General features: G+C 41.6%; 1 protein-coding gene across 2 annotated transcripts in view; it reads right to left on the bottom strand.

Annotated features, from left to right (window-relative positions):
• Nucleotides 1-906: 906 nt before the first annotated feature.
• PRUNE2 (prune homolog 2 with BCH domain) overlaps nt 907-27,864 on the bottom strand; it is a 149,730-nt gene continuing 122,772 nt past the window's right edge. Inside the window, exons 11-18 of one of the 2 annotated variants that reach the window (XM_065406219.1) lie at nt 17,654-17,756; nt 12,838-12,969; nt 12,589-12,675; nt 10,414-10,512; nt 8,382-8,417; nt 7,799-7,837; nt 5,399-5,446; nt 907-940 (exon numbers count right to left, since the gene is read on the bottom strand). In XM_065406219.1, coding sequence (XP_065262291.1) covers nt 907-940; nt 5,399-5,446; nt 7,799-7,837; nt 8,382-8,417; nt 10,414-10,512; nt 12,589-12,675; nt 12,838-12,969; nt 17,654-17,756 — 578 coding nt within the window. The remainder of the gene's footprint in view (nt 941-5,398; nt 5,447-7,798; nt 7,838-8,381; nt 8,418-10,413; nt 10,513-12,588; nt 12,676-12,837; nt 12,970-17,653; nt 17,757-27,864) is intronic. The other variant, XM_065406220.1, reaches the window with a different exon arrangement.

Here is a 27,864-nt window from a genome sequence, read left to right on the forward strand (position 1 = left end):
CGCTATGGATTTGTATATTTTATCTAGCACTTTGAGGATTTTCTATGTTAATACTACAAACATGGAATAATCAGCCTGTATTACTTGAGCTAAAGATGCCATTTTGAATTATCACAGTTTTAAATATACTGAGTTTGCGTTTTTTAATTTTTCCAACACTGTTAGGTCATGAGATAATCATTTAGAGGATTAATCACTTTTAAAAAAAGACTGACATTAAAAAATAAAAACACTGAACTCAATTACTAAAATAAAATTTTCAATTAGTTATTTTCTCTCTGAGAAATCTCTTTAATGACTCAAATATTTATTAAAAAATTAGACTTCTCTCTGGCCAAGCAAATGATTATGTAATGTTATCAGTAGCACAACCTGAACAAGTAGCGTTTCACAGGCAGCAAGAGGTATCAACACAGTCAGAGAAAAATATGCAGCATCTCTAGAAGTATTTTAAACAGTAGTGTTATAGCTAGTCTGTGAAACAAACTAAGCTAAGTGTTTATTGTAATAATACCACTTTGTTAAGCTAGGCGTAAATGTTAAAATACTGAAGACAAAACATAACTACTCCATTGTGAGGTTTCCACTGAATTACCCATGAGGCACACATTGTTGGTTAACTCTGATATTTTAAAATTAAAAATATACACAGTTACATAAAACAATGCTAAATTAAATCTATTTTCTTATTGCAAATGATACTTCTGAAGATAATCTACAAAGTGAGAGCCAAAGCCTGCAGCCTCTATGGCAACAGGGTCGGGCCCTTAGCTTTCTTCAGAAATTCTGAACAACATGGAGCTAATCATAAAACTAAAGGAAATGAACCAAACTGTCCCTTCCTCCGTGGCCTTCTGTGTCAGGGAGACAGATCCAGACAACCCCTCTTCTTCAAGTGCCTGGAAGTTATGGTTTTTCTTTTTGCAGCGTCACATCAAGTCTTTAAAATAAACAAAACAATAAGTCAATGCTATGTAACACATTGCTACTTCTTTTCCCAGTCTTGAGGTTCCAGTCCTGCAGTGTGCTGAGCACTCTCATTGACTTCAATGCTCCAGTGTTAAATACTTAGTTTAAACAGTCCCTTTGGGCCCTATCTTGCTTCTACTTAATACGGAAAAATTAAAGGCCTGATGCTGCTCCCTTTGTTGTCAATTGCCAAATTCTCTTTGATTGAGGTAGGAGTAGAATTGGGCCCTAAGTGTGTGTGTGGCTTCATTAAGGATGTATCCAGAAACACTTTTTTGCCATCCATCTCAAAGAAGCACTCGCAGCAATGTGGGCATATTTACTGGAATTTAAAATAAACTTGCAATGCAGACACACAATATCCTGCCAGCACAGATGGGCAACTCATCCATTTGCTCGAGCACGTTGATTACTGAAATCTTATATATACTATGTGGAGTTAATTATATACTTAAAAATGGAAATGAATGTAGATTTATACACCTCTACCCCGATATAACGTGACCCGATATAACACTAATTCAGATATAACATGGTAAAGCAGTGCTCTGGGGGGGGCTGAGCTGCGCACTCCGGTAGATCAAAGCAAGTTCGATATAACGTGGTTTCAGCTATAACGCGATAAGATTTTTTGGCTCCCGAGGACAGCGTTATATCGGGGTGGAGGTGTATTTGCACTATATCATTTTAAAGCAGAGAGCTAGATTCCTTAAAGGAATAATATGGAGACATTATTTATGGAACTTTCTGCCATGAAAATGAAGAAATGTCTAGACTAATGGTTATTCCCAAATGTCAATATTTGTAGAAGGCCAGTGTTTTCTCCATGCTGAAATGCATTAATGTCTACTGTACCTCTATGTGCCCTTTTCCATAAATATATTTTAAAAAGGCTTTGATCTCTAAAAATACAGCAAGGTTCATTGCAAGGGTGGACTTCCCCCTGCCATGCTTTCTGCTGCAGCCTTTGGCTACACCCTTTGTATACATTTCTTCCTCTGAAAGGCAGGCACAGAAACCCTGGAATGGATGCTTCTACCACCATTAACTCCTGTATGGCTGGTGAATGAGAATTCTCTTGGGTCCCTGAGAGACCTACCATGGACAGCAGAAGTTCCCCATATCCAACCCATCCTCCTACCCCCCGAATGTGCCCCCTACCCAACCTCTGGTTGTGCCCTGGCCCTGCAGTGTTCTTTAGGAAGGGAGCGTCAGAGATTTGGGATGTGAGAAGTATCCTGTGAAACTCTTGTTCATTCCTTCCATGTCCCTGTTTCCATCCCACACAGCTTTGCTCCCCTCTATCTTTGCAAATGGAGAAGAGAATCAGGGCACCAGTAGTCAGCAACACACCTGTCTGTAAGCGATGCTGTTTCTAATTGTAATAAGAGTAGCATTAATTAGTTAAAATTAAAAATCTGGAAAATATCTCCCCATTATGCCTTCAATGAATCCATCCCCCAGTTTCATTGGTATTCTTTAGAATAAGGAGCTACCACCACATTAGATCATTATTTTTCTTTGTAGAATACAGAGCTGCTGTAAAGCTCTCCTGGAGGCATACTGCATATTTATGTTCCCACAAGATCAGTATTGTTTTTAAAACATGCAAAATGCTTCAGCGTACTGAATACTTGGTTTAAAGAAAAAAAAAAGTTGTCATTCAAACCACAAAACAGAAAACATGAGAGCACACCACCAGACAAAAGCCTTGCAAATGGATATAAAGAAAAAAACCACAACAAGCTAAGGGTCTGGGCAGACTCCAGAGAGGTTTCAGCAGAAAGGATATTGAACAGATTTGTGCAAAGCTATCAATGTCAATGAGAGGGTGTTTATAGGTGAAAACTGATTTTTGCAAGAATTTATGATTATGAACAAGGGTGAATTTTTGCCATTTTGGAAAATGGACACACATTTTTTTGGCATGAGAAATAGCAAGAGTTCAGCTCAGAATTCATCCCAAATGTTCACACATTAGACCCAATGAAAATTCGATGTTCTCATCGATGAACTGTGTCATTTTTGCTGCAAAAACAATCTTTTGCTTTTGTGGAAAACAGAAAAATTGGTGATGCTATAACATTTTTTTGCTTTTTTGTCAAACCCCATGATTATTTTTAAAATCTGTTTTGGTAGTGGTACACATTTTTTTTCACAGAGCTCCAAGACTGAGGCTATGTCTACACTACGGACCTTACAGCGGCACAGCTATACTGCTACAGTTGTGTCGCTGTAAGATCTCCCGTGTAGCCACTCTTTGCTGGCAGGAGAGAGCTCTCCTGCCAGCATAATTAAACCACACCCAATGAGCAGTGTTAGCTATGTCAGCAGGAGAACCTCTCCTGCCACCATAGCACTGTCCACACCAGCACTTTCCCCGGTGAAACGTATGTCGGTCAGGGAGGTGTTTTTTCACATCCATGGCCGACAAAAGTTTTACTGACAAAAGTGGTAGTATAGACAAAGTCTAAGTCTTAATGAGGTATCCTATGCCTGGGGGAGAAAAAAAGATGTGCATGTATTTTAATAGGTGGACAGGCCTGCATGCCAGGGTTCTATTCTTGGTTCTGCCACAGATACCAGGTATGACACTTTGAGACAGTTTAAAGTACAGTTTTATTCTGAAAAGTGACTATATAAAAATGGTTCCTCCTTATTCCACATATCAGTTCTCCATGGGAAGTCAGAGTCCTATCTGCTTGCTTATTTATAATTGTGCTACTAACAGAACAGAATTTTTCAATGAATCAGTAATGCTACACTGCTTCCAGAATTAGGAACTAACACCTAGGGAGTGCTGTTTTGTACAATAGAGACCCATTTTTTGTTTGATGTGATTTAAAATGAGCTTAATACAATATTTTGATATGTATAATTACTCCAAAGTGAAACAGTGAAAGCAATGTTGGGGTAAATGGTTCAACAGCTGATAGGTACTGGAAGTCAATGGAACTGTACAAAGTATTTATATCTACACTAACATCTTCATAATTTTTTTCTGCATTTTTTTTAATTTTGGAAAATTTTTCCATTTTCTTGATTTTAATTTTTAAAATAGACATTTTTGGGGGAAAACCCTTTAAAATTTGGAATTTTCTTTCAATAAAGATTGGTTTTCACAATGAAACATTGTAAAACTTCATTGAAAAGCAACATTGTGGGACCATGAAGCTGCCCAAAATGAATTTGCAGAATTTTAACTGAAATTTCACACAAAAAATTCTTGCATGGCCCAAGTGGTTATTTTAAGAGTAGAATCTATATTTTCCCCAAATTATACAGCTGAATAAAAAAACTCAGTGACAATAATGAAAAGTCCCATTATTTCCTGTTTTGGCACATTTCCAACTCGTTTTAGACAAGATCATGATGTTATAATTCACCTTAAGTACCGGGCAGCAGCTGTTGTGCTGCCCCTGGAGCAGTCTGAAGGGGACATTGTGACCCTGAGTGTCCCAACCTCCATCCTGGTCTTCCCAGTGCTCTGGGGAAGGTATTAAACTGTGCTGGGTCTATCCTTGGTGCAGTATTATAACACACTGCTACACAGCCCAGTGCACGGGGTGGGTATAGCCAAGGGTCTACTCATAATGCACCCCTTCCCACCCACCTGTGCAGGTGGGGCACATAGCAGCTCTGTGGAACCTGCTGTCCATCACTGGCTGCTATCAATGACAGGAATTGGCAGTGCAAGAAAGAACCTTACATGCCTTACACACTTTTGCAGCAACACAGGTTGGGCCGCAGTCTTACCCTCTGCTCGCCTGCTTCGGTTATGAGGTGGCTTTAGGAGCCGTGTGCCAAAATACTGCCTCCATGTTAACAACTGTGACTGATTATTGAACTGCTCCCATTACTCCCATTACCCAAAGTCCAATTTTGGGAAGGAGGGGCATAAACACACTGGAAATGAAGTCAGGGATTGCTGTGAAGGACATCAAGAAAAGAAGGGAATTTAGAGCCTGATCCAGAGCTCATTAAAATAAATGGAATGACTCCCATTTACTTCAATGAGCTTTGAAGCAGAAGCTTGGAATGTGCCACTGAAAAACAAACTTGTAACTAGTTAGACATGTGCCCTTCATCGCTCTGATCACTTTATACCTTTTCCCCCCACCCCACCCACCATATGTTTTTGTTTTTTAACCTGTACAGTCATCAGGACAAGGACTGTGTTTGCCTCTGTTTGGAAAGCAGCTAGAACATTTAAAACTCCACTGCATTATAAATACGTACAATTCAATCATCTTGAGTGCAGCAATGAAACACCATTTTTTCTGTTTGAACACCCTGGATTAGGCTCTTGAAAAGAAAATTGAAAAGCATTTGGTTTTGCAAAAAACTATATGGAGTTTACCTAGCCCTCAGAGTCAAACTGCATGGTCATAACATTACAATATAATTGTCATTAGTTGTGAATTCTTACTCCTGCTCCATAGAAGTCATTTCCGGCTCATTTGAGAGGCAGCTAGTTCTGGGTTCAAGAGAAAATAGGCAGCAGTAAACATTTTCTCTGCATTTCTCTCTCTTTTAAAATATGAAATTATATTTTGGGATGTAACTAACTGTAGTGAGTACTGGTGATTGGGCAATAACATAAAACAATGTTAACATGAATGTAACAGTTCAGTGTGTATGACATTACACTGATTAACGCAGAGGAGTCTTTTTATGGCTATTTCCTTAGAACATATTTGACTATGGATGGGACATGTACTACAAACAGACCCTGTACACCTAACAATAATGTCCCCACGTGTCTCTCCAGTCCCACCCTGCACTTCCTGTGCTATAATTTGCAACCTACACAGGAAAGGTTATTAACAAGATAGCAATTTTCTCCCTTGCAGTGTTCCTTCTCAGGTATCCTGATTTATTTGGCACATACAGAATGCTGACAGCCCACAGAAGGATGTTTTGAATAGAATGGATGCAGTCCCATGTCTCACCGTGTTCTTCTTCTGTCCCTGTTTTTAGGTGTCTGGGTAAATCCCTGATGTCACATGCCCACAAATGTCAGATATTTGCTGTTTACAAGGGAGATTTAAATGTGAGTTTTTGCTACAGGCACTGAGTCAGTCAAGTTTCTCCAGGACTAACAGCTGGTGTATATAAGGTGAATACAAGTATTTTGGATTTTTTACGTCTCCTTTCTCTTCTGTGGCTATATAGGCTGAATTCTCAAAAGAATTTGATGGGAGTGTCTGATCACAAATGAGGAGGCATCAGGAATCAATACAACAGACACAAAACTGCATGGCTGAAAATGTAAACTGCATAAAGCAAAAGAAGGAGACTGAAGAGAATCTTCAAAAACAGTGGCTCGTTCCAAAAAAGTAGGGAAAGAAGTCAGATAGGACCTGCAGATGCAACCCCCTTCTTCAGAGACCTTATGACTAATGTGCACAGAAAAAATATACTTTACAAAAAAAATACACTATAATATATCTTTTGGTGTAGCACTGGAATAACAGTTTAATCATCTAAAGGGCAATTTGAATTAATGTCTTTGATAAATTTTAACTTCTTCAAAAATGGCAGTGTTGAGCCTTCTATAGTTATGAATCTGAAATGGAAAACCAGGATTGTATTTTAAGGCTGTGCTGGCTAAAGCTCATGCAGTTAATTCAAGACTCATTTGCCCCAGAACACTGCAAAATTGCTTTATCCCAGATAAAATCTGGAACTGGCCACATTTTAAAAGTTTTTGTCATCATAGTATCCACTCTCATTACCCATAACTTGGTGAAAGTGAAGTGTTGTGTGTCTCTATCTAGGGATTTCTACAGTGCTCTTCTTCTATACTGTCTGAGTGTGTCTTAGGGTCAAAGCAAAGGCATGGGAGCCAGAAGGATACTTGGGTCTGATCCCCAGCTGAACCACTGACTTACTGTGTACCCAGTTGAAGGTATGTCAGTCAACCCATCTGGCAATTTGACTACATCATGGCCCAGTTTAACTGAGTAAATCAGTGTAATTTTTTGTTTCTGAAAAGTGTCCACACTGGATACTGTAAATGGAGTAAGTCATCTAATGAGTGGGGTAGGTAGAGTGCTTAAGGAACTACTCTAAAGGACTGATCAGCAGGGATCCTAGAAATCAGTTTGCCGCAGAAAAATGTGGAATTTGCGTTTTCACAGAGAATCTTTTAGTTTTTACATTTTGTGAAAAACTAAAAACATATACAGTAGAACCCTGTTTATCTGAGGCTCCATGATCCGGTTCTCCATATTAACCAAACCGGGGCTGACAGCTTGAGCCCCGCCATGTGGGGCTGACCCTGGTCCCAATTAGACCAGATAAACGGGGTTCAATAAACCATTGTGTTCAACTGATACCTATATATATTGTGTCTAGGGAAACTAAACTTCAGCATTTCATTTTAATCACAGAAAAATGTGGGATTTTATGTTTTTTTATTGGAGAAACTGTTTTTTTTTAATCACAGAAAACTAGGTCCCTGCTGGTCAGGCACTCACTGACGTCAACAGCAAAATCTTTGTGAGAGAGGAGGAAATGGATTCTCAAATGTGGCATCCTTATACAGTAATTCAGATTATGATTTGCAGTGCTTAATTTGTAATGAAAGAGGTGCTAGGGCTCAAGTAATTTGGTGCCAGGGATCAAGCAATTTTTTTTACATTCATAACTGATGCAGCAAGCCCAGAGGTGCTGGGGCTATCGACTGCCAAACCTAGAGGTACCGGGGCTCAGCCCTGAAGCACTGATGATCTCATTGCAGTGGCAAACATAATGTGGTTTCACCCAATCCATTCCTGTAAACCAAATGAACGTAATGCCAGCAGCTAGCTGAAAACTGTCTTACTTAGCTGTTTCTGATGCTTCCCTCAGCTCTTCATCCAGTCTGCGTGAGTAAAAGTTATTGATGTCGAGAAGAAACAAAGAAGAAGCAAGCAGAGCATAAGAGAGAAGCAGAGCAATAGCAAAGCAAAGAACAAGGTACATGCTTCTAAAATAGTCACTCCATTTTCTGCACTGTCCCTAACGTTCTTCTATTCAATATTCGTCATTTCTGCCTGTTCAGTTTTACCCTCTTTTACTCTGTAACTCCTTGTTGAGCTCATCTGGAGGCAGACACATAAAAGTAGCAGGGGTTTGAGGCATGCTCTCTGTATGAAGCTGAAAACATTCCATTGCTTTACCAGATACAATTAAATTAGCTGCAGCCTCGGCCAAGTCAAGGATTTTTCCAGTTTAATAGGTTTTAGTTGCAAAGGAGGCTGATCTCAACAGCTCGAAGGGGGAAGTAAGACAGGAAATTACATACAAGCAAATGCACAGGAAACCTCTCTCAATCAGCTGTTGAGGTCACCTATATGTGAAAGGCTGTTTCACACATGTTCACTCCATTATGGACAGTAGCATGAGCTGCAGAGTAAGAGTTTTACCTCATTCTTCTCTTAAAACACTTCTCTTCATCATACCTTACAAGATAAAAGTGAATGAAGGAGAAACATCTATAAATTCAAATAATATAGAAGTAGAAAAATGAGCAAACTTTATTTCACTGTTGTCCTCAATTAAAAACCAAACCAAACCCCAAAACAATAACCTAATCTATTTTGAACACCTCCTGATTAAAAACAAAACAAGAAAAAAACTGGCATGAATCCATCTTTTGTCCATGGGTCCAGCAGACTTGTTATTGGTTAAGGGGCAAACCCTGCACTAGTCAACAAAGGAACCAGGATGCTAACTGTTGCATTCTCTGCTATATTAATTCTTCTAATCAGAGCAGGATTATTCATGGCAGGCAGGGAAGAGGCAAACTGGAGCACAGTATACTGCTCTTTTTGTGCTGACTGCAGCATATGCACTCACAGCCTGGGATGCAAGATACATCTCCTGGCCCCTCAGATCACACCCCTTGTACAGCTACAGAAACATGTACAGGAAAAGTAGGGAGGGGGGAAAAAAGACAAGGGGAATGACAACGACTTAAAAAAGGATCAAAGAGGGAGGGAGGGACGAGAAAGATGCCATGAAGTACAGAAGGAGAAAGGAAAGAAAGAAAAAATAAAAGAGAAAGGGTTGAGGGCATTTGTAGAGAGCATTTGCATTTCTAGGACATTCATCCATTTCAACTTTTTCACATCAAAAACGGCCAGCTGAGTATTATAACTACTCCTCATCAACACATTTATCCTGCCAGTAAAGTAGTTGCACAGACAATGAAATAGCCTCTGTCTGTGCATCATCTTACTCCCCAGAACATCCTTCTTCAATTGCACTGAACTGTCTTTACCAGTATCACTATGCTTTCCAGAGCTATTGAATCATGTCTCAAAACAGCTCATTTTCTGCCCCCTGCATCCATATGTTTTATAAATGCAATTGAAAGCTGTTTGTTAAATCTATGGTATAGATTGAGGCATTTTTGTATGCATCTCTGACATCTACACTGAATAGCTTGTGAAATATAGGACAGCATCCATACTCATCTCAGATTGTCACCTACTGCAGAACTGAAAACGAGGGAGAGGCTGAAATTATTTAGTAAGATTAAAAAACTTGGAAGTCAATCATAGTTTCTTTATGGATCATTATTGCAAAGTTACATTATCTCTGACATGCATTATTTTTTAATTCTGTGTGTCAGACATACCCGGTTTTGAACAAGGCAAAGGAAGTGTGCTAAGACCCCTTCTTTGCAAAATAAATCTTCACAAAGGGAAGAGTATGTACACCCCAGTGTGAAGAACCTTTTTTTTAGAGATGTCACAAGCACCTCTAACCAGGGCAGGTATTTCCTTGCTTGCCCCACTACTACTTATGGAAGCAATATGGTTTCCTCGCCAGGCTAATTGCAGTTTCCCATTTTCAATGATTTGAGAAAAGATAATAGGTGAGCCCCAAGGCTTTCACTGTGCAAAAGATAGTGATCTTATCAATTGGCTATCTTTGAATTATTGCTTCCATCCTAAATGCAGTAAGATTAAAGACAAAAAGCACAGTAAGACTTAACTGCAGAGCAATCATTCAAAATGTACTGTGATACTCATTAAAGGTTTAAGCTTTCCTGTCCTGCCTTCAGGTTATGATTAGTGAATGAAGAGTTTGTTCTGATTAGATAATAACTCTTTCTTGTGTTTGACTGAATGCTTTACTGGTTCAGAGTGGGATGGAGTTCTTGTGGAACCAGGCAAAACTGGAATTGGCTCACTCCTGCTCGTGCAGCTGAATTAGTGCTGACTCTTAATAATTCTTAATAAAATTAAAAGTTTTCTAACTCCCGTATAGACTCTTGAATATTAGCCCTCCAATCCAAACATCATAAATAATCATGTCACTCCATGTGAAATGGGATTTAGAAGCAAAATCTGGTTACAGTTCAGGCTTCCAAATAACAATACCTTGCTTGGATGATGGTAACATTTTTCACCAGTATAAGTACATTCTTTCTTATTATGCTTCACTTACTTGACAATACTCTCTGGTATGTGTACATATTCCATTGGAATCAGATCACTGAGTTCTGCCAATGTGCCAACATACTGGATCTTGCTGCTGAATTTCGAACTGAAACACAGAAATGCCACAGATGATTTCATTTCCCCCCTTCACAATCTCACACTTAAAGAAAACATAGGGGGTGGAGCCTTCCCTTTTGTTGTGAGTGCTCACTGAGGGATTACCTGATTATAAAATGGCCATACCGGCTCAGACCAAAGGTCCATCTAGCCCAGTATCCTGTCTTCCAACAGTGGCCAATGCCAGGTGCCCCAGAGGGAATGAACAGAAGAGGTAATCGTCAAGTGATCCATCCCCTTTCACCCATTCCCAGCTTCTGGCAAACAGAGGCTAGGGACACCATCCCTGCCCATCCTGCCTAATAGCCATTGATGGACCTATCCTCTATGAATTTATCTAGTTCTTTTTTGAACCCTGTTATAGTCTTGGCCTTCACAACATCCTCTGGCAAGGAGTTCCACAGGTTGAATGTGCATTGTGTGAAAAAATACTTCCTTTTATTTGTTTTAAACCTGCTGCCTATTAATTTCACTGGGTAATCCCTATTTCTTGTGTTATGAGAAGAAATAAATAACGCTTCCTTATTTACTTTCTCAACACCAATTATGATTTTATAGACCTCTGTCATATCCTCCCTTAGTCATCTCTTTTTCCAAGCTGAAAAGTTCCAGTCTTATTAATCTCTCCTCATACGGCAGCCGTTCCATACCCCTAATCATTTTCATTGCCCTTTTCTGAACCTTTTCCAATTCCAGTATATCTTTTTTGAGATGAGGCGACCCATATGTGCATGCAGTATTCAAAATGTGGGCGTACTGTACCATGGCTTTATATAGAGGCAGTATTATATTTTCTGTCTTATTATCTATCTTCCCAACATTCTGTTTGCTTTTTTGACTGCCTCTGCATATGGATTGGATGTTTTCAGGGGACTATTCACAATGACACCAAGATCTCTTTCTTGAGTGGTAACAGCAAATTTAGACCCCATCATTTTATATAAGTAGTTGGGATTATGTTTTCTAATATGCATTACTTTGCATTTATCAACATTGAATTCTTCTGCCATGTTGTTGCCCAGTCACCCAGTTTTGAGAGATACTTTTGTAGCTCTTCGCAGTCTGCCTGGGATTTAACTATCTTGAGTAGTTTTGTATCATCTGCAAATTTTGCCACCTCACTGTTTACTCCTTTTTCCAGATCATTTATGAATATGTTGAATAGGACAGACCACAGTACAGACCCCAGTGGGACACCACTATTTACCTCTCTCCATTCTGAAAACTGACCATTTATTCTTACCCTTTGTTTCCTATCTTTTAGCCAGTTACCAATCCATGAGAGAACCTTCCCTCTTATCCAGTGACTGTTTACTTTGCTTAAGAGCGTTTGATGAGGGACCTTGTCAAAGGCTTTCTGAAAATCTAAGTACACTATATCCACTGGATCCCCCTTGTCCACATGCTTGTTGACCCCCTCAAAGAATTCTAGTAGATTGGTGAAGCATGATTTCCCTTTACAAAAACCATGTTGACTCTTCCCCAACAAATTATGTTCTTCTACGTGTCTGACAATGTTGTTCTTTACTATAGTTTCAACCAGCATTTACAAGGAAACTGAGGATAAAGGCCTGTTTTCATTTTCATCTTCAGGCTGGATGTGCTGCTCAGTCATTGCTCTCTGGCTTTTTTTAAGTGCCAATCAGGAGCTTGACCACGGTACAATAAGTTATTAAGTAATCTACATCAGGAGTTTTCTTACTAAGAAATTTCAATAAAACACCCACTTGGGCTTTGTGCAGGGGTGATCCAAGATACCCTTAACATTTAAAAAAATGAGCATCCCACTTGTACACACAAATACAGATGTCCAATTGTGTGCCTCTGATGTATGCAATTTATTACTCCAGTTGTTCATGTGTATTAAGTTTTTGCAAATATCCGAATACATACTTCATCTTTCAAACCCTGGGAAGTGATGTGCAGGGACTTGTAAATTAAGCATGCGTCTGTGGAAGGTCATCAGGATCAAGCAAGTCCTGTGCTAAAGCCATTTCTGACCATTCATGGGCTTCTATGTTTTGAAGGACACTGAGTGAAAATAAAACTGACATGTATTACATACCTTATAAAAGGTCGCGTCACTGCTAGAATAGTTCTGATAAACCAAGAAGGGTGAACGATTATAAATGATTTCAAATTCTTCCTTAACCTAAATTGGAAAGAAAAATGCTTCAGCTTCTTAAAATAAAAATGTCACATAGAAAGACTATATGCAATCAATAATATAAAAGCAGGCTCGATAATAAGAAGTGTTAAAGGATGGCATTTAAAACAGTGTGTGTGGTCAAGGAGGAAAATATACAGTGCTGACCGTCGATCAATCATCTGATAACATTTTTTCATCCAGCCAAATCCAGGCATCTTTCTTCGTGGTGTTGCTCCATTCAAGTAAACAATCATATAGTCTTCAGCTACCATCAGCTCTAAGGTACTTATTACATATCTGATTGGAGAATAAAAGCCTGTGAGTAAACAATCTTTTATCCATTTATCCCTAATCAAAACCACATAATAAGGCATAAATTAATTAATACAAGCACACTTAGAATAAAACAGCATTTCATTTTGCTTTATATTAAAAGCAGACATTGACAACTGACTCAAAGCTAGTTTGTGGCAGCTTATCCTGCAAGCTATAAACATATCTTCAGCTTCAGAAAAATGTAGTTTCCTTAGGAAAACTTCCTTTCAGAAAGTGAGTCTGGAACACTTCCAACATTACGGGTGGGGTTTTTACCCCATTTAAGCGCATTATGCCAACAGAGTCAACAAGGGAGACCATGATAATTAAATTCCAAGTGGTGCTGAGATCTAACTAGGGCAGACAAAGAGAAACTTAGCTTCATCATTAGTCATTGGCATGTTTACGAGGGAAAATAAGACCCAAAAAAAGGAACATAAAGACACTTAGTTGTAATTCTTGTTCTTAGAAGATGCAACAGATCCCATCTCCTGAGTCTGTGAGTGACGGGTATTACCAAGCTTTTGAATTCCAAAACTATTAAACCAGCTAGGAGGCAGTGTGAACCTACCTGCTTCTGCTGAGGGGATAGAATACCCCTCAGTACTTCTAACCATAGGGTCCTTTTTTTAACATAAAAATCCTTGAGGCATACATAATACTAATATGAATTCCCAACCCTGCAATAGTTTATGACAGGACTGCACTCTTTGTTGGCCAGATTCACCCCCATGGGAGTAGCCACTAACAGGGCAATTTAAATTCTGGTCTTGTCTCCACAGAAGCAGATGATCACCTCCCCCCCCTCCCCCCCCCAACCCCCCCTCCGACCCCATTAGGTCTCATCCAGCTCTGCATCATTGATGCCACTGGTAGAAAGGCTGAGCACATTTTCAGTCTTTGCCTTTGAGAGAGGAAAAAGTTGATGAACCACCTTCAGAAATGGGATGTGTGTTGTGCCTAAACATAGCATCTTCCATTAAAGGCCTTGTTATCACCAGAACAGCCTAAAGCCTGGGCAATCTGCTGAAATGTTTGTTAGAAGCCTGTAGACATTAGCAGAATACAGCAACTTTGCTCTGAAATAGTTAGAAATTGGCTTATACCCTGAAGCATGAAGTTTAATATCCCTTCCAAAAATTTTTGGACTCCACCATCCAGCCCCAGGGCTGTGTCTGTACAAAAATGGCAGGGGAACCTCTACCTGTGTATTTAATGGGCCTCATCACTATTGTTTTTGAGCACCTCACAGTCTACTCTCCTCCTTTAAATCCTTTCTTAAAATATTGTTCTTCCAAACAAGAATCTGAAGCCCAGTTCTCACCTCCAGGAAGTGCTTGTAATCCCATTTTAAATAAATATAAGAATACATTAATTAAATTAAATGCATGGAACTATCCAGACTAGTGTAAGGGCTTGGCTACACTCGGGACTTCACAGCGCTGCCATGGCAGCGCTGTGAAGCGCGAGTGTAGTCGCGCCGCCAGCACTGCGAGAGAGCTCTCGCAGCGCTGTATGTACTCCACCTCTCCGAGGGGAGTAGCTTGCAGCGCTGCGAGCAAGCGTGCAGCACTGCAGGCACTGATTACACTGGTGCTTTACAGCGTTGTACTCGCTGCGCTCAGGGGTGTGTTTTTTCACACACCTGAGCGCAGCAAGTTGCAGCGCTGTACAGCGCCAGTGTAGCCAAAGCCTCAGACTTCATTACTGATTCACAGTACTTTTTATTGCCTCTTTCCTTTTGCATTTGTATGTTGTCTACTTAGGCCTCGATCCTGCAAAGACTCATACAGATGTTGAACTTTTATGCACTGTGAGTAATCCTGTGGAATTTAAAGCTGCTCTCTCATTGCAGTGAATCATCAGCGGGATTACTCACAATGCAAAAGGTTAAGCATGCGAGGTAAGTCTTTGTGGGACTGGGACCATGGAGAAGGGAGCAAGTCTTTTTATGTGTATAAAATGCAGAGGGTTGGTGGGTGCTATACAAATAGTCAATCATAATAAACATCAAGAATAAAAAGAGAGTGATTTATAGATTTTTAAGACTAGAGATGACCATTATGATCATCTAGTCTGACCTTCTGCATAACACAAGCCATAGAATTTCACCCAGTAATTCCTGAAGTGGAGAGACTGATTCCTCCCTGTTTCCATAAGTGAACGCTACTGAGATCAATAATATGGCTGAATTACAGCAATTGCCATTTTAGGAAAAAATAGCCACCCTTCTGATGTCTGGCTCCTCATCTACCTCGTGAGAATGAAAGGTTGTTTTTTTTTTTTCTTTTTAATAAAATAAATCGTGGGTGAAAGGAAATGTCTTAGTGACTGGAGAGATTCTTCTGCAATGCTCTATGTGCGTTTGAAAGCACAAACTCTCTCTTCAGACTTCAGCAAATAATTTTAGCAGGTTGTGGACTGATTCTTGTGTGGAACTTGTAATTGTTTGCCTCTAACATGCTGAGGATTAAGCAACTGCAGCTGAGACAGCAGGCACTTCAGCCTGGGTCTGCAGCATCGCAGGGAAGGGCATCAGCAGCTGCTGTCTCCTGTGCTTTGGATCTTGGCCCAGACTCTCACTATCCAACCGGATTTGTCAAGGTGACAAATTGATGACAGAAAGCTTTGATGACCCACAGGGCATCGTAACCGCAGTAGGTAAAATATGTAAACAACTAAATGCACAATTGCTGGTCATAGATTGAAAAATCACTGATATGGAGCTGACATCTGGAGAATACAGCATTGCAGTTGTGGGATTATCTATGCAAAGTACTTTGCTTAAGGCCAAGAAGTGCTAGATAATAAAAAGAGGGAGTGCAGGACTCCCCGAGATTCCTGATATGATTAACTAGGAAGAATTTATGCACATATATTCGTAGCCTGATGTTCTAGGGATCAGTATACTGACATCTCTTTAGTTCAATGCATATACCCCTTCTTCCCCACAAACAAAATAAATGGGTGGCCAGATACTTCCTCTGTAGTTTCACTACCCTGCACCTCTGTGTATAAAGATAATACTTAGTCCTGCCATGAGAGCAGGGGACTGGACTAGACGACGTCTCGAGGTCCCTTCCAGTCCTATGATTCTATGACTTTCATTTTAAACAGGCTTGTGGGCCTTGGAGGGTCAGGCAGATTAGGATTTCAGCAGCAAAGAGAGGCAGACTGGAGACAGCTCAGGGCAGGCGTTGCCTTCTCCATCTATTTGCTGTCAGAACAAGTTGCCATTAGGAAGCAACAGAGGGTCCTGTGACACCTTTAAGACTAACAGAAATATTGGAGCATAAGCTTTCGTGGGTGAATGCCCACTTCATCAGACGCAAGTGGGCATTCACCCACGAAAGCTTATGCTCCAATACTTCTGTTAGTCTTAAAGGTGCCACAGGACCCTCTGTTGCTTTTTACAGATTCAGACTAACACGGCTACCCCTCTGATACTTGCCATTAGGAGTTACCTTTGTTGTTAAAAATTAAAACAAAGTTGGGTTCACTCGGTCAAATTCGTATGTCCTTCCTCACTGGCAATTGCCATTCGAAGTGACTGACTCAGAAGCAGCTGGAGTCGGGAAACGTCCTAAACTTTTTGGGGCAGTGACTGCAGGGGTGCCATTTAGGGAAGGTGGGGGAGGGTGGCACCTGCCTCCTCCCCTGAGTTTTGTACCACATTTGGGTGAAGTTTGCAGTAGGAGGGAAGATGCTGCCCCTCCTTCCCCTGCTGCCCTGCTCCACTGCAGTCTGCAGCCGCCGCGCTGCCCCCGCCTCCCCACCACGGAGCCCCCACTGGCCATGCCGTTTGGGACTGGGAGCCTGCCTCCTGATCTGTTATGCAGAGCTGGCCGCAGGCTGATGTTGGGGAGTTCCCCTCCTCCTGCCCATCGTGTATGTGTACCCAGGTGGGCAGAGCACGCCCCTCACCCCAGCTCCTGCCCCGCGGATCTGCCCCCACTGTGCCAACTAGGGACTGAGCACACAGCTGGCCCAGCAACAGCAGCAGCACCGCTTTGGATACAGCCCCTCCCTGCACCTTGAGCTCCACCCCTGCCTGCATGCCCTTAGCTACCTGTGTCCCTGCACCCTGAGCGGTTTTCTCCTCCCAGTACACAGTCCCTAGATATCCCCTGCCTTCACCCTAAGCGGTTTTCAAACTTTTTGAGCTGAGGCACCCCCTCCTTGAGTTATAATTTTTGGTTGTGCCCCGCCTTTTATCTGCAAAAAACCTAGAGTTTCCAGGTTTCTAAGTAACCCTTGGAATCATGATTAAAGTTCACCCTCCCCCCCATCTGAAATGGTGCCCCTGTGTGACAGTCTTTTTGTTCTGTGTCTATGCAGCACCTAGGACAACGGGGCCCTGGTCCAAGACTGGGACTCCTAGGTGCTACGCAATACAAATAATATTTGAAAAATGAACAGAGGGTTAAAGGCAGGGAAGGCTGCTCTCCCCTACAAGTAGGACTGGCATTCACTGGTGAAGTGGTTTAAGGATTTTAGAGCCAAGGAGTGTTTCACTGAGCATTGTACCTAAGGCAGTTTTTTCCCGTAGCATTCAAGTCAACCCCTTTAATATCCTAAATTATCTCTTAATTAAAGACAGGTTCTCTCAGTACGTAATTATACGTATTAACGCAAAAGACTGTCACATTGTTCACACATCACTCACAGGAAAAGATTTTCCATGACATAGTTGTAATCAGCTTGACTGCTGTCTGGCAGGAAACATGCAGCAAACACAATGATGGCATTTAGACCATCACCATAGTATCCTGTGGAACAAACAAAAAGGCATTTGTCTCTCAGTAAAGGGCTCTTAACAAGATCATCTTAAAAAGAAAATAATTATGGTAGGCCTGGAACATGGTGATTTTTTAATCTAATTTTTTAAGCCTAATGGAGATCAAGTAAATCCTTTTTTTTTTTTTAAAGCCCAGTTTTTAAAATGCCAGCTACCTCTGCTGCCAGCAGAGATGGAGACTTGGTATATTCACAAGGGGGGCATGAGTTGGTTCCCTATAGAAAGGAACACTAGCTCAGGACAAACATTGATTGCTGTACTTAATCTAAAGAAATGGAAATCACCAGAGCTTTTGACATATCAGCTTGGCAATTAGAAGGCTGAGAGAAATTTAGTTGTGGGGGAGAGGTGGTTAGAAGATGATCCTGGTAAGGGCAACCCTGACTGAACTTTTCCCTGGACAGGAGTCATGCAAAAACATTCCTATGGAAATGTAGAGGTGACCCTCCTGAATCTAGTAATGAACACCTGATAAACAGGTTGGGTGTAGGAGCAAAAGAGGAATTATCTCGTGCAGCAAGAGCAGCTGACAGGCTGATCAAGGAAGATCAGAGAGGACTAGCTTTTTAGACAAGTAAGAGTAAAAGCATTCTTTTGTCTCTAGAACTAAGATGAAAATGTCTTTCATAATTTAGCTAGTAAGAAGGTAAGCGAGAGATAGCTGTATTAGTCAAACTGTTCCTTATGTGTTAATTCCCTTTTCTCTCTGTTTTCAATCTTGTTTTAAGAAAATCTGCTGCTGGGTGGGTATTTCAAGTAGACCACTCCTCAAGGGAGCAAAGTTTTCAACATCTAAGGAACAGGAGGCAAAAGGATTTCTGGAGATTAATTCCCACCCAGTCTCAGTCAAAAGGGCATGGCAAAGGTGTCCTCTCCCAGCAAGGTGTGTGCCCAAGTGCTGAACAACCGAGGTGGTGGTAGGGCTGGTCACACATGCATACACCACCTCTCATTCAAGGATGGCAAATGTTTTATAAAGGACAGAAAATATAATTATCCTGACGTTACAAATGGGCACACTGATACAGAGAGAGGATCAGTGACTGAGAAGAAAAAGGTTCACATCAAGTCTGTGACCTGAGTCAGTCTCCTGTCTTAGTGCCACGGTTTATCCATTGAACCACATTGCTTCAAATCCTCACTTTGGAAAGTAGTCTGCAGAAGGATTTCAGTTTTGTTCTGCTGAATTTTTACAATTGAAACATGTCATATTTGATAAAATATAATTGATCTGAATAAGACGATTGGAAGAATTAGCATATAATTACATGTGCAATTATCCAATTAACAATGTTAATCACAGAGAAGTTTTCAGAGTCACACAGCAGCTTGCATTATTTCAAACCAACAATTAAATGTGCTTTTTCCTGAACTTGGAGTAAGCAGGAGAAAAAAGGACAGCCGACTCTCATGTTTGTAAGAGCTTCATACTCAGAGGCCTTCACATGAAGGAATAACCCAGTTTTCTAAACAGGAATTAGAGGAGAACATTGAACTCCCCTGTTTTTATTCTTCCTTTTTTTCCAGACTTAAGTACCAATCTCAAAAGGGAGAGCAGCAACTGATACAGCCTTCAACTGAGACAAGGTGGGTGAGATAATAGCTTCTCTTGGACCAGTTTCTGTTGGTGAAAGAGACAACATAGCCTTCAGCTAACCAATAATATTAGCTGTCTTAAATAATGGGCTATATTAAGTCCATATATTCAAGAATAAGGCAGTATTTTTCTCCTCTTCTTTGAAAGTTGGGATGGGATTTCCTTGCTTATATAAATTAGGAAATCTCCAGGGATTCCCTATACAACTAACACAGTGAAATCAAGAGCCAATCCTTTCAATTGGCCCAGGAACTTGGCATTACCAGGACACAGTGGCAGGTGTGTCCAGTATTTTATACAGCGCTGCTAAGGGCCTTATCTTGCAGTTCCACATAAACCCAAAAAGATAATGTGCACCTAACCACCTAGAAAAAAAGATTCCACGGATCAAACTAACACATATTATTTTTATGCTCTCTTATGGACAAGCAATGTTCATGCACGACAGTGGTGCTTTTTAATCCTTCACCAGAAGACGCTAACAAGAGTTGGCACAAATTCCTTGCCCATAGTTCAGCGGAAGCAGCCAGACGGATCATTGAGGAATCTCCCCAGGGGCTGGTGTGGAAGGAAACCTCCTCCCTAGGCTGTAGAGCTGTATCTACTATCCATTCCTCCTCACTCACATTCTGGCCACCACTCAGATTCTGAACACCACCATCCCACTCAGGAGTATGGCCAGTGAATCAATATAGTGGTGGATCTATCTAAACTCTAGTTAATTTATTTCTCAAACACCTTTCTTTGCTATCTAAGGCCTTGGCTACACTCGGGACTTCACAGCGCTGCTGCGGCAGCGCTGTGAAGCGCGAGTGTAGTCGCGCCGCCAGCTCTCTCGCAGCGCTGTCTGTACTCCACCTCTCCGAGGGGAGTAGCTTGCAGCTGCAGGCTCTGATTACACTGGCGCTTTACAGCGCTGTACTCGCTGCGCTCAGGGGGGTGTTTTTTCACACCCCTGAGCGCAGTAAGTTGCAGCGCTGTACACCGCCAGTGTAGCCAAGGCCTAAGCAGACAGGCTCCACCAGCCCCACTGCTGCTCCTGAATATCTATGCAAAGGACTCTGATGGAGGTGGACTTTGTAGTAATGCCATATCAATTGCTCAGGCTCTCCACATCCTGCCCCATGCATATGCAATGAAATTGCATCATTTCCACATCCACAGCTGGGGGAGGGAAGGATCTGACTCTTGATAAATAAAGGTTGTAATCCCATTGACTTCAATGGGGTCAGGATTTCACCCAATGTTTCTAAGTTGGTCAATGTAGTGTTGGTGTGTATTGCTGATTATTATGTTTCCTTTATGAGAATTAAACTGTTAAATTCTAGCCGCAGTAGTTTTGAAAGCAAATCATGCAGTTTCAAGGCGATGGGCTAGAAGACTTAGTAGAGGTTTCCAGCTCAGACTTGTGTGGTTCTTTACAAAACTTTGCACAGGAATGAGTACATTTGTCACACTTTCCTGTCTGAAGAATAAGAAGATGCCAGAAAAAAAAATCACCAAATAGCATGCAGCTTGCTGTTGTGGGTGAACATGTCATGCACATATTGCTGATAAAACATCAGCCATGTCAAAGACAAGCTGCTCACTATCTCTTAGCACACAACAGCCTGGAGAGAAGGAAGACTGCAGAAGCAAAATTAGGGGGTCAGTTTAACAGGTGGTTATCCTGAAAAAAATGGTCACCACTTCCAAAATGAGTGCTAGAGGTGAGGAAGGGCCACTTCTCTTGGAAACAGTATTACCATAAATGACTGTCACAGCAGACAGCTTCATTTCTACTTTTGGCAGCTTGCCAGATTCAGCTTGTGACGTTGTGCAGTCTACATGGTTTTATAAAAACATGATAATAAGTGAATATAATGTAACTGGGATAGTTTTATAAAAAATTTGATAATAAGCGACTATAATGCAAATGGGATATGCTTTGTGCAAAAGGTCTCTTGTAAGGTATCATTACAAAGCTCATAATCTACTGAGTGTGATCATCCTATTTGTAGAAATGTACCACTCTTGTATCTAAAACTAGAAATATAAAATGTAACTCTGAGGGCCTATTGTAATTATGTAAAGTGTGGGCCATTAATGATGGTTTGGAATCTTGATGACTCCCATTGTCTGCAGATGGCTGTTTACCTGTGAGTCTCCCTGTATATGTGTGTGCTGGCAAGTGAGTAATGAAGTCTTGCAGTGACATGTGATCATGTCACCTGAACTGGAATCCATCTTTAACCTGGTGCTTTTCCAGTGGGGGTGGGTGAAAACCCAGAGGGACAAAGGGTTCCCGCCTTATGCAAAAGATATATAAAGGGGTGGAAGAGAACAGAGAGGGAGAGGAGCCATCATGGAGAATCCCCTAGATAACACCTAAGCTGGAACAAAAGCTGTACCAGGGGAAAGAATTGTGCCCAGGCCTGGAAGGTGTCCAGTCTGAGAAAAACTTACTGAAGCATCTCTGAGGGTGAGATTATCTGTATTTAGTTTGATTAGGCATAGATTTGCGCATTTTATTTTATTTTGCTTGTGACTTACTTTGTTCTGTCTGTTACTACTTTGAACCACTTAAATCCTACTGTCTGTATTTAATAAAATCACTTTTTATTTAGTAATTTACTCAGAGTATGTATTAATACCTGGGGGAGCAAACAGCTGTGCATATCTCTCTATCAGTGTTATAGAGGGCGAACAATTTATGAGTTTGCCTTGCATAAGCTTTATGCAGGGTAAAACGGATTTATCTGGGTTTAGACCCCATTGGGAGTTGGGCATCTGAGTGCTAAAGACAAGCACACTCCTGTGAGCTGGTTTTCAGGTAAACTTGCAGCTTTGGGACAAGTGATTCAGACCCTGAGTCTTTGTTAGAGCAGACTGGAGTGTCTGGCTCAGCAAGACAGGGTGCTGGAATCCTGAGCTGGCAGGGAAAACAGAAGCAGGGGTAGTCTTGGTACATTGGGTGGCAGCTCCCAAGGGGGTTTCTGTGATCCAACCCGTCACAGTGGAAATTGTTCGCCTGCGACATAAAGTTTGCCCCCCGATCTGACAAAATTTCCTTAGGGAAGCCCACTCTGCTGAATATGGTGAGCAGGGCTCTTGCCACTGTGACGGGTTCTATGTTAGCCAGTGCAATTGCCTCAGGGTACCGAGTGGCGAAGTCTACTACCACCAAGATATACTTGTTCCCTCTCCGGGTGGGGCGTGGCATAGGGCCCACTATGTCTATTGCCACCCTTTGGAATGCCTCCTGGATGATGGGCAAGGGACGAAGCGGAGCCTTTTGGGGTCCCCCCGGCTTCTTCCTCTCCTGACACACCGCACAAGTCCTACAATAATCCCTCACATCATTCTGTATCCCTGGCCAGTAGAAATTCCTCCTCAGCCTGTCATATGTTCTCTGTACCCCAGACTAAAAGGCAAGTCCAATCCTTCATAGGCTTGGCAAACTATTACAGGAGGTTTGTGGTGGGGTTCAGTGACGTTGTGTCCCCAATCACGGACTTATGTAAAAAGCATCAACCTAATAAGGTCATTTGGTCAGAGGCATGCCAAAAAGGCTTCAACAAGGTAAAAGCACTCCTGTCCGCGAAGCCTGTGCTGGCCAGCCCTGACTTTGAAAAGCCTTTTGAGTTGTGCACTGACGCGTCAGACACAGGGTTGGGTGCTGTGCTGATGCAGACAGGGGAAGACAGTAAGAAGCATCCCATTGCCTTCCTGAGCAAAAAACTGTCCCCGGCCGAACAGAATTACTCTGTTATAGAGAAGGAATGCTATGCCATTGTGTGGGCCGTCAAACAATTAAGACCTTACCTTTTTAATAGGAGGTTCAGAATTCTAACTGACCATTCACCTTTAGTATGGCTTCACCGAACTAAGGGCACCAACTCCAAACTGCTACGCTGGAGCCTGGTCCTACAGGAGTTTGACATGGAGATTACTCATATTAAAGGAAAGGAGAACTGGGTAGCAGATGCCCTGTCCAGAAAAGAGGAACTTTAGGTATACTGCCTCCGCCATGGACAGTGTCCAAGTCTCTGGCAGTAAGTTCAGGGGGAGGGTTCTTGCTGAGCCAGACACTCCAGTCTGCTCTAACAAAGACTCAGGGTCTGAATCACTTGTCCCAAAGCTGCAAGTTTACCTGAAAACCAGCTCACAGGAGTGTGCTTGTCTTTAGCACTCAGATGCCCAACTCCCAATGGGGTCTAAACCCAGATAAATCCGTTTTACCCTGCATAAAGCTTATGCAAGGCAAACTCATAAATTGTTCGCCCTCTATAACACTGATAGAGAGATATGCACAGCTGTTTGCTCCCCCAGGTATTAATACATACTCTGAGTAAATTACTAAATAAAAAGTGATTTTATTAAATACAGACAGTAGGATTTAAGTGGTTCAAAGTAGTAACAGACAGAACAAAGTAAGTCACAAGCAAAATAAAATAAAATGCGCAAATCTATGCCTAATCAAACTAAATACAGATAATCTCACCCTCAGAGATGCTTCAGTAAGTTTTTCTCAGACTGGACACCTTCCAGGCCTGGGCACAATTCTTTCCCCTGGTACAGCTTTTGTTCCAGCTTAGGTGTTATCTAGGGGATTCTCCATGATGGCTCCTCTCCCTCTCTGTTCTCTTCCACCCCTTTATATATCTTTTGCATAAGGCGGGAACCCTTTGTCCCTCTGGGTTTTCACCCACCCCCACTGGAAAAGCACCAGGTTAAAGATGGATTCCAGTTCAGGTGACATGATCACATGTCACTGCAAGACTTCATTACTCACTTGCCAGCACACACATATACAGGGAGACTCACAGGTAAACAGCCATCTGCAGACAATGGGAGTCATCAAGATTCCAAACCATCATTAATGGCCCACACTTTACATAATTACAATAGGCCCTCAGAGTTACATTTTATATTTCTAGTTTTAGATACAAGAGTGGTACATTTCTACAAATAGGATGATCACACTCAGTAGATTATGAGCTTTGTAATGATACCTTACAAGAGACCTTTTGCACAAAGCATATCCCATTTGCATTATAGTCGCTTATTATCAAATTTTTTATAAAACTATCCCAGTTACATTATATTCACTTATTATCATGTTTTTATAAAACCATGTAGACTGCACAACGTCACACCCTCCTCCTGAACTTACTGCCAGAGACTTGGACACTGACCATGGCGGAGGCAGTATACCTAAAATTCGTTTTTGGGCTCCCCTATGGGGCAGACACTCCTGTGTCCCCCAAAAGGGAAAGAGACCCTGACCCAGCTGTAGGCTCACAGCTACCAGCTATGAGGGACCTTTCGCTGGCCAGCAAAATCCCCCCCCTTTCACTCAGGTTGGGTTTGCTTCCAGCTAGAGTCCTTGGGGTTTGTTCCCACCGCAGCAGTCACCAGGACCCCAACTTCCAGCTCCAGGATACATGTCTCTGTGCACCTCTTCCACTCCATTACAGCCAGGTCATGCTTCTGGGTCTTAATTGCTTTGTCTCTTAAGTCCAGGTTGGTGGGCAGCCTTTTCTTTTTCCAGGTCAGCCTTTTCCCAGGCAAATTGTACATCAGTTTCCATTTGTCTTCCCTTGAGACCACCACTCGATGAGCTGGGATACCACAGAGAACACCCTCCTGCCAGAACAGGCACCCCTCCACTCCTGTCTTGCTAAATTAGACACTCCAGTCAGCTTCAGCACAGACAGAGGTTGGGCCACACCCATCTGCAGTTCACTGAAACTGAGATCACTCAGCTCAGGGGCTTCTTAGTTAACAGAGACATTCCCAGCACCCATTGTTCAGTCTTTCTGGGCAATTTGAAACTTGTGTAGTTTTAGCTTCTTTTGATCTTCATTCTTACTTATTTTGCTTCCTTTTCTGTCCCTACTTCCCTTTCCCGAAATAAGCAAACAGAAAATAACAAACCAGTAACTACCTTGTCTGTTCTCCAGCCACCACACTTAAAACTCACTTAAAATCACTACCAGTATCTCAAAGCAATCAGCTGTGCACAGACCCTGCTCGACTACGCCACTGTGACGGGTTGGATCACAGAAACCCCCTTGGGAGCTGCCACCCAGTGTGCAAAGACTACCCCTGCTTCTGTTTTCCCTGCCAGCTCAGGACTCCAGCACCCCGTCTTGCTGAGCCAGACACTCCTGTCTGGCTCCAACACAGAACAAGGGTCCGAATCAGTTGTCCTAAAGCTGCAAGTTTACCTGAAAACCAGCTCACAGGAGTGTGCTTGTCTTTAGCACTCAGATGCCCAACTCCCAATGGGGTCTAAACCCAGATAAATCCGTTTTACCCTGCATAAAGCTTATGCAAGGCAAACTCATAAATTGTTCGCCCTCTATAACACTGATAGAGAGATATGCACAGCTGTTTGCTCCCCCAGGTATTAATACATACTCTGAGTAAATTACTAAATAAAAAGTGATTTTATTAAATACAGACAGTAGGATTTAAGTGGTTCAAAGTAGTAACAGACAGAACAAAGTAAGTCACAAGCAAAATAAAATAAAATGCGCAAATCTATGCCTAATCAAACTAAATACAGATAATCTCACCCTCAGAGATGCTTCAGTAAGTTTTTCTCAGACTGGACACCTTCCAGGCCTGGGCACAATTCTTTCCCCTGGTACAGCTTTTGTTCCAGCTTAGGTGTTATCTAGGGGATTCTCCATGATGGCTCCTCTCCCTCTCTGTTCTCTTCCACCCCTTTATATATCTTTTGCATAAGGCGGGAACCCTTTGTCCCTCTGGGTTTTCACCCACCCCCACTGGAAAAGCACCAGGTTAAAGATGGATTCCAGTTCAGGTGACATGATCACATGTCACTGCAAGACTTCATTACTCACTTGCCAGCACACACATATACAGGGAGACTCACAGGTAAACAGCCATCTGCAGACAATGGGAGTCATCAAGATTCCAAACCATCATTAATGGCCCACACTTTACATAATTACAATAGGCCCTCAGAGTTACATTTTATATTTCTAGTTTTAGATACAAGAGTGGTACATTTCTACAAATAGGATGATCACACTCAGTAGATTATGAGCTTTGTAATGATACCTTACAAGAGACCTTTTGCACAAAGCATATCCCATTTGCATTATAGTCGCTTATTATCAAATTTTTTATAAAACTATCCCAGTTACATTATATTCACTTATTATCATGTTTTTATAAAACCATGTAGACTGCACAACGTCACACAGCTAGTGTCACCTAATTTAACTGGCTCCTTCATGCGAGAAGAGGATGAACAATAAAGTTGAAAGCATGTGTCAACAGGTATGAGACAATTCACACTTGTTATAGAGCTGCACAATACGCCTCTTTTTTCATTAAAGTTAAGTCATCATTTCTGTTACATTTGTTCAGTAGAATTGCATTGATGTAAACCTGGTGTAATGCCACGAAGAATCAGACCCAGAGCACCTAAATGGTGGGGAATGGGTTAGACCACTTGGCTTTCACTCCCGGAGAACTGAATTTAAATCCTAATTAGTTCATACATAAAACTGAATTGAGTGGTCTGGTCCCCAATGGGAAAACTGTCCATGTTTACAAAGCCATCAGAGGATAAGGCAGAGTTCTGCACAAAAGTAATTTTAACAGTAGGATTGTGTTATAAAGAGCCTGTTCCTGCTCCCACTGAAATCACACGACAGTCATATCATTGACTCATTTTCATCTGAACAGAAACCATTGTAAATGCATATGTAAGGGCACTAATCTGGAAAGTTGTGTAAATGTTTTCATAGTATATGCATCTAGAGTGTTTATTCGGCACATACATTAAAATGTAAATAAATACCACTAGCAATGTTGCAATTCTTTGTTTTTCTTCCTTAATTATACCGTCCATTTATGAAATACCTCCAGGGTCTTTAATTGTGTTGTTATGGTTGAAAACTGTTATTTCTGGCTGTTAAAATGATTTTATTAGGATATGATTAATCCTTTTGTGCACTGGGTGATGTAAGTCTCTGCAGGCTGTAACATAGGTCTGCAGGAGGTCACACTAGATGATCATGATGGTGCCTTCTGACCTTTAATTCTATGCTTCTATGAGTGATTGATGTAACATTGATGTGACCAGAAGGATTGAGGAAGACCTGACTGGACCTGAAGTAGAGTCTGTATGGCTTGATAGCTTGTCTCTCTCACCAACAGAAGTTGATCCAATAAAAGATATTATCTCACCCACTTTGCCTCTCCAATACTACAAGTACACAGCTTAAATGAGGTCACTTTCTTAGTTATATTTGATGGATTGTCTAATAATTACCAAGTATGCAAGGAACACAGAATAAAATATTTGCTCGGATTGCTGGTGAAAGGCTGATTGATGCTCCTGAATGGCATAAAATAACTTTAGCAGTGTTCCGGGTTAATCAAGGGCACATATGCTGAAGCCCCAGGGAAGCACTGCTTACATTACGGGCAGTTTTTCCTTTAACCGCACCTCCTATTT

This window comes from Emys orbicularis, chromosome 6 (assembly GCF_028017835.1).
Source record: "Emys orbicularis isolate rEmyOrb1 chromosome 6, rEmyOrb1.hap1, whole genome shotgun sequence".
In the NCBI taxonomy this organism is placed as follows: domain Eukaryota; kingdom Metazoa; phylum Chordata; order Testudines; family Emydidae; genus Emys; species Emys orbicularis.